At 56.6% G+C, this 12,006-nt stretch overlaps 1 protein-coding gene across 50 annotated transcripts; it reads right to left on the bottom strand.

Moving 5' to 3' along the window:
- Nucleotides 1-290: 290 nt before the first annotated feature.
- Nucleotides 291-11,915, bottom strand: USP19 (ubiquitin specific peptidase 19). Of its 50 annotated transcripts, none has more exons than XM_025988365.2 (27): nucleotides 11,664-11,915; nucleotides 9,922-10,178; nucleotides 9,637-9,672; nucleotides 9,339-9,467; nucleotides 9,119-9,252; nucleotides 8,743-9,045; nucleotides 8,468-8,627; nucleotides 8,124-8,280; nucleotides 7,940-8,011; nucleotides 7,706-7,821; nucleotides 7,383-7,603; nucleotides 7,102-7,297; nucleotides 6,884-7,017; nucleotides 6,617-6,775; nucleotides 6,422-6,532; nucleotides 5,830-5,940; nucleotides 5,648-5,749; nucleotides 4,763-4,903; nucleotides 4,551-4,669; nucleotides 4,160-4,297; nucleotides 3,747-4,060; nucleotides 3,532-3,642; nucleotides 3,228-3,444; nucleotides 2,992-3,144; nucleotides 2,734-2,894; nucleotides 2,474-2,652; nucleotides 291-1,436 (listed from the first exon to the last, which is right to left on the bottom strand). In XM_025988365.2, exons 2-27 carry the CDS (start codon nucleotides 10,043-10,045, stop codon nucleotides 1,209-1,211), a joined length of 4,026 nt encoding a protein of 1,341 aa, XP_025844150.1. In that variant the 5' UTR covers nucleotides 10,046-10,178; nucleotides 11,664-11,915; the 3' UTR covers nucleotides 291-1,208. The 50 variants fall into 50 exon arrangements, with proteins under 50 accessions (XP_025844150.1, XP_072578416.1, XP_072578419.1 ...); XM_072722315.1 differs by having other exon boundaries at nucleotides 291-781; XM_072722318.1 differs by having other exon boundaries at nucleotides 291-781; nucleotides 7,383-7,597.
- Between the last annotated feature and the right edge of the window lie 91 nt (nucleotides 11,916-12,006).

Genomic DNA, 12,006 nt, shown 5'->3' with positions numbered 1-12,006 from the left:
GGGTATGCATCCATTCTTTAGGTGTGAAGTATTGATAATGATGTCAAACATAGCTGCCTCCACGTGAGACCCAGAACTGGTTCGGGATCAAAGGACGGCAGGTAGGCCTCAGAAAGATGATGGCTTCGTGACCCAGAGGGGCTGAGGTAGGATCCCACAATCTCTCCTCAGACCAGAGCACTTTCAGGGTCTTTAGCGTGCACGTGCATACACACACACACACACGAACACACCCTCTAGATGATGGGAAAAGGTGTCCACAGCACCTGGTGCATCACACTCACTAGGTCTGCTTATTTATCATTTATTTTTAAAATATATTTAAACAGCAGCAATCACTTCCAAAATGCAAAAAAAAAAAATTACAATTTTTAAGAATAAAATTATAACGTTTATGATGCGAGTCAGAAAGAATTGAAGGTACAACTGAGAATCAAATCACGCAGCACTGAGGGGTGGCTGGAGAAGCCAAGACCCATGAGTTGGGAGGGTCAAGCTGACAAGAGGGCCCAACCTGTGAGGTTCCCACCTCAATCATACCCCCAACCCAAACTGATGAAGCCAGTGTCCTCTGGGTTAGAGAAAGAGAAGCGGCAAAGAGCTGGCCCTTTGTCAGGGATTCCCCAAACCCAGTCCCCACCCCACCCCACCAGCCAGGGACCTGCTAATCGACCTCCTCCATGTTGCTGTAGGTGGGGGCTGGGCGGTCCACAGAGGGGGCGAAGCGTTCAGGGGCTGTCCGCGTGGGGGCCACCTCGGGGGCCTGGCCAGGGCCTAGTCCCTGCAACAGAATATGAGGACAGGGGTTGGGGGCTGCCCGGTATGCTGCCTGGCATCCCGGGGGTGCTGGCTCAGAGTCCCGGCACCCAAGGGAGGGCCCCAAGGCAGGCGCAGACAGCAGCGGCGTTGAGACAGAGAGACAAGATTGGGCCTGAACAGTCTCACTTTATTAACACTTTAAATACAGGAAGCTGCTTGGGCAGGGCTAAGCCCCAGGCCAAGGATCAGAGCAGCAGGACAAACGGACAGACAGCTGGACGGATACCCACCCTAGGATGCTCTGCCCCTGCAGGAACCACATTCCCCACCCTCTTCCACCAGATGCACACACTGAGGCCCAAGCCCAGAGTTGGTCCCCACCACAGAGGCAGGCATTGCCCGGTAGGCAGGCAGGTGGGCCAGCTCACAGCAGCTGCCTGCAGGCGAGCTCATCTCCAGCGACTCTGGGATACCAGAGGATAGAACACGTTGAGCACGAGGGCCACCAAAGCTGCCACGGTGCCCAGAACAAAGTACCGGAGACAGCCCTCATCTGGTGTGGTAGGGCCACGTGGTGGGGGGCCCACCCAGTCTTGGGGCCCCCAGGGACCCAGGGGCACAGGCCCCTCGGGTACCGGTTCCTCCTCGGCCTCCAGCTCCTGCCAAATCCGGGAAGCCTACAGTGTGCGGAAACGGCCATCAGCACCTGGGGCAGGGGGTAGGGAGGGACCCGGTGTTCCCAAGACCCCTGGCCATGAAGTCCCACCCATGGTGACTGGCAATAACCCCTGACACAACCCAAGTCAAGCAGCTGGGAGGTGGGCAGATGGGAGCCAAGCGGGCGATTCTCAGGGTTGTCCAGACAGAGCACCAAGGCAGGCGAATCTTGACAGCATTTTGGCCCTGTCAAGAAGCTTCCCAATTGACATGCAGCTTCCCACAGGGGTTGGCCAAAGGAGGGAGGAGATAGTTAGCTGGCCAGCTTTTTTTTTTTTTTTTTTTTTTTTTTTGCCAGCTTTTTAACCCAGGCCTCCCACAGAGGAGCTCATAGAGGATAGAACTGTCAACCCAAGTAATCTGGCTCCCTCCCACCCATGTCCAGATAGACTGTGACCATCTTCTATCAGGATTCCTCTGCATCTGACCAGAAAGGGCTCAAAGGAGAGGACAGCAAAGAAGAAACCAGTCAAGAGATACAGCTGTGCCCACCAACCAGAACTATGGCTCTCCACATCAGTAAGGGACAGAAGACCCCGAGGGCTCAGCAGGGACAGACGCTCACCCCAGAGAAGGTGGCGGCCACCCTAGCCCATGGCCAGCCTGGATAGGCCCTGTCCTAAGTGCACATCAGAAAAAGGAGTTATGACAAGTGAGGGTCTGTGGGCTGGCTGGCATGTGAGGAAGGTGCATGGGGAAGCTGGGAGAATGTAAGGTACAGTCTATCTATGACAACCTACCCAGTGAGATTCAAAGCAACTACTTAGCCTGTGCCAAGAGAATGCCTATATGTACACCAACAGCAACGTGCTGGTGTGTGTGCACCTTTATAAGTGTCACTACAGCATGGGAATCCCTCCAGTTAGGACTCTGATGTAAGAGGATCACGAATCCCAAGACTCCAGGGACCTATGGCTGGAGGAGAAAAGGCTGTGCCCCACCCCATCCCATCTGTGAGTTGAGCTCCCTAGCTTGTGAAGCCTCTCCCATGCCTCACCTGGCTGGCAGCAGCCTCAGCTGCAGGGCCTAGGTCTGGGTGGTGCTCAGAGTGACCTGCCCTGGGGGGCCTCTCCACAGGAGAGTTTCGCCGACGGTAGAAGAGTACATAGGCATAACGCGTCACGACCTGGCTCTCGTCTACTGTTGTCACCGTGCTGTCATCAAACAAGCGCCAGCCTACAGCGAGGTGGGAAGAGTGTGAACATAACCTGCACCACCACCCCTACCACCTATCCTGCTGGCTGCGTGTGCCCTCACCCACGTCGCTGCGCTGGCTGCTGCGGTCATTGGGTAGACGCGCACAGGCAGTGTAGTGGCCGCCAATCATGCCTCCATAGTGGTTGATGACAGCATACAGGTCGTAGCTAGGCAGCTGTTCCTCTTTCTGACCGATGCAGAACTTGCTCAGGTCCAGATTCCTGTGGTCCCAGCCACAGAAACGTGAGACAGTCAACAAGTACCCAGGATGCTACACCCGCCACGACCAGACCACAGGGACCAGGGCTCATGGCTCACCGAACGGGGAACTCCACCAAGTCATTGATCTTGTCACGCCAGATGAAACTCCGAAAGGAAAAGCGCTTGAGCTGAACAATAAGTACGTTAGGAAGGCGCCATAGCAGCAGCTGCTTGGAGGCCTCTCGGTGTTGTTTACACTGTGGGCAGTACCTGGTAGAAGACCAGAGGTGGGGTCAAGGCCAGCAAATCTCCACTCTACCCAGCCCACTCCCTGCCTGCTGCCCTGTCCTCACCAAGCCTCCTCCGGTGCCAGCACCTCAGGCCGAGTGAAGAGGTTCAGGCACTGGTCCAGAGTGAAGTGGCCAGCACGGGCAGCCTCACCAGCAGACCCTGGATCCTCAGCACATTCCAGCTCCTTGGAGGCTACCAACACAAACTCCTGTAGGCGCTCATTGTTTCGCCAGACTAGAGCCAGACTACAGTCCTCACCCAGCTCCAGGGGGGTGTCTCCTAGAAATGGGCAGGGAGAGGGGTCACGTAGCTGCGGGAGTGGCCAGCCCAGGCCACCCCGTGGCTCCCACCCATAGCCTCAGACACCTTTGTCCTCCAGCCGCTGCTCTCGGTTAGATGCATCAATTTTATAGATGAAGAACTGGGGTGTGTGGGCGTTCATGGCTTCACTTGGATGCTGATATCCGGGCACAGCAGCTGTGAAAAAACATAAAATCAGAGCTCTCCTACCTACTGGGACCTAAATAAGCTTCCCCCAACCTCCCCTACCCCAGCCGCAGAGCCTTTTAGCAGACTCTTACCTTCGGGCCGAGACACCCTCTCACCAGCAGGCAAGGAGCCAACTTCAACAGGCCCGCTGGCCAGCACCTCAGAAGAAACGCCACTGGTGCTGGGCACAGGGCCCCGGTCAGGGGCCGCCCATGCCCGAGGGACCCCTGTGTCCCCCTCAGCCACAGGGGTCACCAACTGGAGCTCAGGCGGCTGAATCGGGTCCCTCTCACTGTCCCCAGCCTCCAGGGAGCTAGTGGAGAGCAACGTAGTGCAGCCAGGGCCCTGGGACTCCAAGGCCATGCGGCCAGGCTGGAAGGGTGGCTGGAATACACTCACAGAGTACCTGGCAACAGGCAGCAAGGCAAGTAAGAATCCTGACAAGCCTACCTGACATCTCTGCTCCCCCAACTACCCCACCCTAATCCAACCACTGGGCACTCACCGGGCATAGCCCTCTAGCAGCTGAGCAAGACGAGCGTAAGTGAGACGTGAGGCAGGTACACTGACCAGAAATGGGTAGCCAATGTTCTCAGGGCGGCAGAGACCCTTGTGGTCAGGCCAGTGGGTTTTCTGGCAGAGCCTGGAGGGAAGGGGGAACTAAGAATAGGGCCAAGGCCCCACTTCTTATGACTCTCCACTGGGGGCTAGCCTCTGTCCTTAGGAACTGCATGTGCCAGCCCTACCCCCCACCCCAACCCTTAAAAGTCAGACCCTAGCAGAGTAGAACGATAAGCAAGGGGTTTTAAATATGTGCCTTTATGTGGAGAGGAGGTAGGATGGCAAGTGAAACATGGACAGCAGGGTTTGGGAGGGGGAGACCACAGGGTCCTCACTGGTTGCAGTAGCCCACGCGGTAGCACCGAGTACAGCGCTTCAGCTTCTCATCTTCTGACTGCTGCTTCCGCTGGCAGGCTGCACACTTGGAGATGGGGATGCTGGGCACCTGGGGGCGCTAGGGTGGGTTGTTTGGCTCAGCAAGGCCAGCTCCGGTGAAGATGCCCCTGGTTCCACAGGGCCCTGTGTCATCAGGTTGGTCCTCACTTACCTGCTGCACCTCTAGCACCACCACCCGTTCCTTAGCCAACTCTGGGGATAGCAGCTCAAAGCAGAGGAGTGTGTCAGATGGGGACACGGTGTCCAATGAGTGGGAGGGCAGGAACACACGGTGGAAACGATTCTTTATCACCTGGGGGCAGAGAACACACAGATCCTATGTGAGGACGAGCCCTTTCTCTAGCCCTGACTCAGGGCACAACAAGGAGGCTTGGCCCTGAACTTGGATCTGGGCAGCAGAGGGGAGATTGTGGCCTGAAAGCATCATATGCCTCTGCTGGCACTAGCTTCAGTGCCCAACAAAATAAGCAGCCTGGTGCATCAGAGAGTCTGAAAGCTGGGAGTGGGAAAGGTACCTACCAGACCAGCACTCCATACCCAAGGCCTCTACTCTATCAATCAGTGGGGCCCTGCTGAGACTGCAACATGGCTGTTATGGTGGGGCCATATCTGAGGAGGCTCCTTCCTACTTTTATCCCCAAAGACAGCACTTCTAGGCCAGAAGCTAGGAATCTTTGTGAAAGACTAGCACACAGATCTGGGATAATATGAGGGAGCAGCAGGATAGAGGGAGAACCACAGCTGCTAGAAAGCTCCAGCTCCTTGTATGAAGATGGAAAAGCAGCTGAGGGTCCCCACCAAAGGGGGAGTAAACCCTGACGATGGCAACCTGGAGAACTGAGGGCACTTTTGTTACACAACACAAATGCCTGGCTTCAACCGTGCCTAAACCCCTAACACACCAGTGGGTTTTGTGGAGTCACATGTACATAGGTGTATAGGTATGAATTCAGACGTATGTGTTCACATGGGTTTGTGTTGAAAGCACGTATATATATATCTGTGTGCCTAAGACTCTAGGGAAGGACAGATGTACCTCAGCCAGACGCAGGTTCTCAGGCTTCACGTGGACACTCTGAGAGAGGGAGTCCAACACTTCACTTGCGCTGGAGTTCTCCTTGCTGATGCTCACCAGAAACTGGTAACAAAAGTAGAGTCCATGGGGGAGGTGGACCAGGGTCTCTGGGACGCCCAGAAATAGGAGCCCACTTCTCTCACCTTGATAGGCTTGCTGTGGGGCTCCCGGGCAAAATAGAAGACGGGGAGAACCTTCTGCTTCTGTGGCAAGGGTACCGGCAGGTAGAGGAATGGGTCGAAAGTGATGGAGACCTGGGATACACAAGTGGCACCAGGTGGCTGCACAGGGAGTGAGGGACGGGATGCTTACACCCAGGGGGCCCAACCCAGGTACTCGGATGGCTCTAGGGCCTCAGTATTCTCAACTCTCAGGCTTGAGAATACTGTACAGACTAGGATGGCTACCAGGAGAGAATACTCCCTCTTTCTGGCAATTGAGGCCTTGCTCAGCCTCACCACATATCCATTTGTCTCTCACCTGTACCCTAAATGTCTTTCCAATCTTACCCATACCTCGGCCCCACCATATAAGCTGGCTTTGAACCCAAACACCCCTTTTATCTCAGTTAGGAGAGCTATCTAGCCTGACCTCCGCAGCCCACAAAGAAGCTGAAGACCTCCCTGACAGTCTCTTTGCTCAAACAACATCTTGAGATGTACATGCCCCCAACTACAAATTAACCAAGCTATCTAGACCAAGCTAGGGGCCTCTTTCCAGGGGAGCCCTTCACACCTTGGCACACACAGGGCACACCAGCTTCGACTTATACTGCCCCTGAAATAGGTCTACGATGAAAGAGTCATTCCGCATCTTATGCCGCTGCCATGCTTCTTCAGCCACCACCTGAGGAGCAGAGTGGTGAGGATCAAGGAGACCCAGGGACTGGGATATGCATGAGATATGCCCACCTCTGCCCACAATCCTGACCTCATCAGGCCGCCCATCCGAGTCCACAGTCTCTGTGTAGGGCTTGTTCTGAATGCGATTCAGGTCTTCATGCAGCCCATCCAGCAAGAAAGCCATGAACTCCTGGGCATCATGCTGTGCATAGCCTGTGAACTGGCTGGCCTTGCTCGCCACAATGGCCTGGATACAGGGGCCAAGTGTGAGCACGGAGCCCCAACACCCACCACATACCCAGCTGGCTAGCCTTCCCCACCCTATCTAGCCAGGGTGGGAGTGGCCACAGATCACCTTCAACTTGGAAGGCTGGAAGGCATGGTGAGTGCCCTTCCACAGCGCCCGGAGCAGCACAGCAAAGCCAATGGCCAGACGCCCACCAGTCCCCAATGGGTTGTTGTAGTTGATCTCAGTCTCAAAGGAGCGGTCTAGGGACAGCAGCCAAGTAGAAGTGTGAGCGGGGAAAGGCATCCCCTCTGCCCACAGCCCTTGGCTCCTGGTCCTGCTCTCACCGTGGAAGAAGTCACGGAGCTCCCGAGTGTTAGACAAAGACTGAATAACACTGTTCATGAAGCAAGTGTTGCCTAGGTTGACAAGGCCAGTGAAGCCTGGCAGACACACCTTCTTCTCTTCCTCCTCCTCTTCCTCCACACTGTCTCCACTCACTGGGCTATGGGGCATTGGAGGCACCATACATGTGGGCTTGGGCTGTAGGAGCAAGGAGGGGCATGAAAGAGTAGCCCTGAGGCTCTCCAGCCTTTACCCTTGGCCCTCCCCACCCCAGGATTCTCACCGAGGCCAGGTGTGGCTCTGGCTTTGGGGCTACATGCTCCATGGGCGTACGGGCAGCTACACCATCCAACCCCGTGTCCTCAGACCGAGGCTTGGGTTTTTCCTTCTCCACAGCCCGAGCTTCCTCCTGTCCTGTGAGGGGGTGAGGGGTGCCTCCTGGTGGTGCCGAATCCAGAGGGGTTGGACCTGTCGGCACGGCAACCTTTGCACCACCCACTGCACCTTAAAAAGGGGGAATGAGGGGGCTGGTGGTTAGCAGCATGTGGCAGGGGTTGGGGGTCCAGGTTATGAAGGCTGGACAATGAAGGGAGCTCGTGTGCAGACCTCGTGCAGCTGGGGCCTCCAAGCCCCCCCAGCGTTGACTTTGCCGCTTACGGAGGCAGATGTCAATGCGAGAGGCGGTGAAGCAGAAGGTGCACTGCTCAGGTTCAATCAGGTTCCTGTGGGGAAAGGCTGAACTCAGGGACTTAGGTGAAGTAGGTGTTGGGCTAGCTGGGCCAGGGAGACTGAGCCCAGGGTGGGACAAGGCACAGTGCTTGGGGGCCGAGAACCACCCACCTGAGCTTCACCTGCCAACGGAAGAGGGTGTGGGGCCCACAGCCCGGGTGTAGTCTCAGGAAGTTTCCATCCCTGCAGAAGCAGACCAGGGAAAGGGCAGTAGGAAGGGTAGGGAAAAAGAGCATGAGATACACTGTCCTGCCTGAAGTGTACCCTCTGCCCCAGCTCCTGCCTACCCACCCACCTGGTCTGGAAGATAAGTGTGAAGTCCTGCTCGCGGAAAAGCACTCGAGAGGTGTCCCTGCGGATTTCTTTCACGTACACGTGCACCACCACAGAATCTGGCCCCTTCTCATATGAGTCATTCTTGACAAATGCCAGGTTCACCATGGATTCCGGCTCTACGTTGAGACCACAGCTCAGCACCACCCAGGACAGGTTCCAGCCCACTGCTGTTCTATTCCCTATCCACCCACCAACCTTGCAACCCAACCTAGGGCTCTGCCTGCCCACCCCTAGCCCCACCTTTACCATCCACCAAGGTTACAGCATCTGCTGCCACTGCCATCTCCTCTTTGGAACGGTCACCTTTCTCAGGGTCTCTGCTCCGGGCCATGGCTGGGGAGACTGGATCATTCCTGGGAGACACAGTCTTTTCTCCTGCCAAGAGTGCTAGATTCTCCTCTGAGCCCAAGAGGCAGGTCTGGGGGTTCAATGGTGGTACCCGGAGCTGTTCCTCAGCTTCAGCCTATTTGTGGCAAGATTGTGGGCAGGATCAGCTGCAGGTCTGGCAGGTGGCCCCCCACTGCTGACCATCTCCCAACTCTCCCCTCTCCCAGCTCCCACAGGTACCCCACTCTCACCTGGGTGGCTGTCTCAGCCAAGAAGGGGGGGGCATCACCCCGGGGTCCAGGCCCATCTCTGGACCCTTCCCCCTCTGGCCCTCTGCGGAGATGCACAGCCCTCTTGGCGCTGGGGCCTGCCTGGGCCCCGGGGCCAGCCCCTGCGCCTACCTCACCACGGCCCTGGGCCCGCTTCTGGTTCCGGGCCTCCTGTTTGGCCCGACGGGGCTCAGGGCCTGGCTCCAGAGCAATGGGAGATGGCTCCTGCCCATTCTCCTGGCACCGCAGCCCTGGTACCACCTCCTGGGTCCCTAGAGGTTTCTTCTATCAAAGATACAGCAGTCAGGCCCTGTCAACTACACTGGTTATCCCTACCCTACTCTGCTGTGGAACTTACCAGAAGAGAGGGCCATGTGAGCAGAGGCACCTTCTTGGGCAGTGCCAGCTGCAGGAGGCCACCTTTACGAGCTTGTACTTTGGTGCAAGAACTTTCTATTTCAGCGTAGAAAACACCACCCCACTGCCGACCACCTGGAGACAGAGTAGGGGCAGTGAGCTAGGGTGGGAAATATCAGAGGATTCAAATACACCACTGGGCTCAGGGCAGATGGACATACCTGGAAGCCGCACCACACAGTCTGTGTCCGTGAAAGCAGCATCCACTTCCTCCAGCCGCAGGGGACCTGCTCCCACACGCAGCTTGACAATCACCTCATCTGCACTCTGCCTCCAATCAAGCAACAACTCTGTAGGAGTACCAATGAGACTATGAGGGTCTCATAAGCTCCTGATGGAGATAAACAGGTGCCAGAGACCTAGCCCTAACAGAACTGCTCCAGATGAAGGCATTATAGCCCCAGTGTTTCCTCCCCACCCCCAGCACTCTAGCACCCAAAAGGCCTATTTATTACTCACCCTCTTTGGCCTGCTCCTCCCGAGAAGATGCCGACCCTGACAACAAAGAACCGGGAAATGATGATGGGAGGTAGTCTCCAAGACCCTACCACTCCACCAAGCACCATCTTCAGGATCTCAGCCAGGTACATAGACTTAAAGCTGAGACTCTACCAAGCCTGCTCTGAGTCCTTCTCTCAGTATCAGACCAAAACAGAAGGAACAGTAAAAATGTCATCTCTCAACCCCTAGTCTGCATGCTCAACAGGGTGGAGACCACAAGTACTGTGGGAATATCACAATCACCTCTCCTAGGATCTCCATCCTTGCTCTCCTGGTTTGCTCGATCCTTCTGCTTCTTCTTACTGGTGGCCTCCTCCAATCCTGGGGGACCCCTCCTTGGGCCTGTGGCGCTGGCCCCACCAGACATCTTGAGCCGCTTGGTTGACAGCCAGAGTGCCCCAGGGTCGGTAACGGCGTCTGGGTCAGGGCTACGGCGCTTTCTTCCTGGCCCAGCTATCTTGGCAACTCTTTGGGGCCAAATTCTCCAAGGAACCGACAGCCTAATGAAAAGGGACCAGTGATCACCACCAAGGCCCAACAATTTGCTCCACAGTCACAGCCAGGGCTCAGCAACCCCAGAATATGACTAAGCCTATAGAACACTATCTCTCCATCACCTAATGTAGCCCTGGACACTCTCAGACTATTCTGAAGGAAAAAACAATACAAGTAGCAACAACTTCTGGTAGAGACTCCTAAATGCCTGCCATACAGACCCACAAAGATAGGAGCCTTACTGAGGAGATGCCAGGTCAAGGCAGCCATAGCCTGGAACCTGTCTCCTCAACCAATCTGGAGAGAAGCCATGGCTCCAGCCCACAGGGCTGGCACTCTGAGCAGGGTGCTCACTTTTCCTCACTCTCACTGGCTGCTTAGTCACCACCCAAGAAGTAGGAGGTGGAGGAGGAAGGCAGAAAGGAGAAGACGATCAAACAGCAAAGGGACCAGGCTCTGTGGCTCAAGACAGGCTCAGCCCAGGTGCTATCATTGCCCAGGCAAGGTCCTGGTGTTAAGATGCTCCACCTGCCACCTGCCAACTCCCACCCTCCTCTGAATTTATTCCTATGCACGGTTTGGTTTTTCTTCCCACATCCCAGAAGACATTTTCCTCTCCAACTGCTATCCCAAGCAGAAAAGGACCTGCAAAAGCTGGGGAGAAAAGAGTAGCTGTCACACTACCCTTTCAGTAGCAATCTTGCCCCAGAGCCAAGGCAGGACGAGCATCCAGTTTGAGAATGAAGCCGACATCATCCCCTTCTTTTCCAGGTCCACTCACTCATCAGCACTGGGCTAGAGACTTTCTATTCAGTTTCCCACAGACCCATCAGATTCTGGACTGTTTTTCCATCCAAAATAAAGTTTTCAAAATTGAGACAACAGTGGGGATGAACTATGAATCCAGGACCCGTTGCAGCCTCAAGCCTGGCCCGAGATGGTAGTAAATATTGACTACTTTGTGTTCCCCAAGGTATGTGTGTGGTGGAGGGTTAGAGGGACGTTCTTCTATGGGGGACTAGGAGGTTGGATCTTTAATGACGACAGATCCATAGCTGGGGGGGGGGGGGGGCACCCTCCGCCTCTGCACCAGGCCTCAGCTTAAGGTCGCGTCCCTCCCACTTCTCCTGGGGATACCGAGACAAGAAAGGGGCTGTCTAGAGACCATTCCGACCTATCCTGCTGCGCGGGGTTACTGACTAGAGACCAGCGCCCCGGCAGGGCTGGGACTCAGCTCCAGCCTCCAAACCCCGGGCCCGCCACCACCTCCTCCAGGAAGCCGCCTTCGTTAGCCGCCAGCCCTCTCGGAGGCAGGAGGCCGACCCCGGGGGTAGAGTAACGGCCCCGCCTGCATCGGTGGGCCCGGCACGCCGCGAGGCTCGAGGAGTCGAGGCTGGCACGGCCCGTGACCTTGAACAGGCAGCCCGGGGCTCGCGTCGCGGCCTTCCCGGCTCCAGCCAGACAGGCCAGTGGCGGCCCGTCCCACTCACCGAGCGAGGCCGCCGCCGCCAGCCCTCTTAGGGCCCTGGCAACCCGCTCTCGGTTCCGGTTCCGGCGTCTGGTCGGTTCCGGTTCCGGCGCGCCCCTCCCCCGTCCTGTCGCCGCTGCCGCCGCCTCGGCCGCTTGTTTTGTTTCGACTTCTAGTTAAGGCCGCGGGTGGCGAAGCGCCTAGCTAGTGACGCACTTCCGGTGGGAGTGGGCACGCGGCGGCGGGCAGCTCCGGGGCGGGCCCGAACGGAGGAGGCGGGACTCCGGTGGCTTGGCCTCGCCCTGGCCCTGCTGGTGGTATCCTGAGATTCCGCCCAGAGACAACGCCCTCTCCAAATCAGAGTC

The sequence above is a fragment of the Vulpes vulpes genome, chromosome 9 (assembly GCF_048418805.1).
Source record: "Vulpes vulpes isolate BD-2025 chromosome 9, VulVul3, whole genome shotgun sequence".
Taxonomy (NCBI): domain Eukaryota; kingdom Metazoa; phylum Chordata; class Mammalia; order Carnivora; family Canidae; genus Vulpes; species Vulpes vulpes.
This window is presented reverse-complemented; position numbering and strand designations above follow the sequence as displayed.

Excerpts from the sequence above, each read along its gene's own strand:
- USP19 (XM_025988308.2), bottom strand. The coding sequence starts at position 10,045 with ATGTCTGGTGGGGCCAGCGCCACAGGCCCAAGGAGGGGTCCCCCAGGA. Across the intron at positions 9,468-9,636 it reads GGAGGAGCAGGCCAAAGAGG|AGTTGTTGCTTGATTGGAGG; the intron begins GTGAGTAATAAA and ends GTACTCCTACAG. Across the intron at positions 5,941-6,421 it reads TGTGCCCTGTGTGTGCCAAG|GTCTCCATCACTTTCGACCC; the intron begins GTGTGAAGGGCT and ends TGTGTATCCCAG.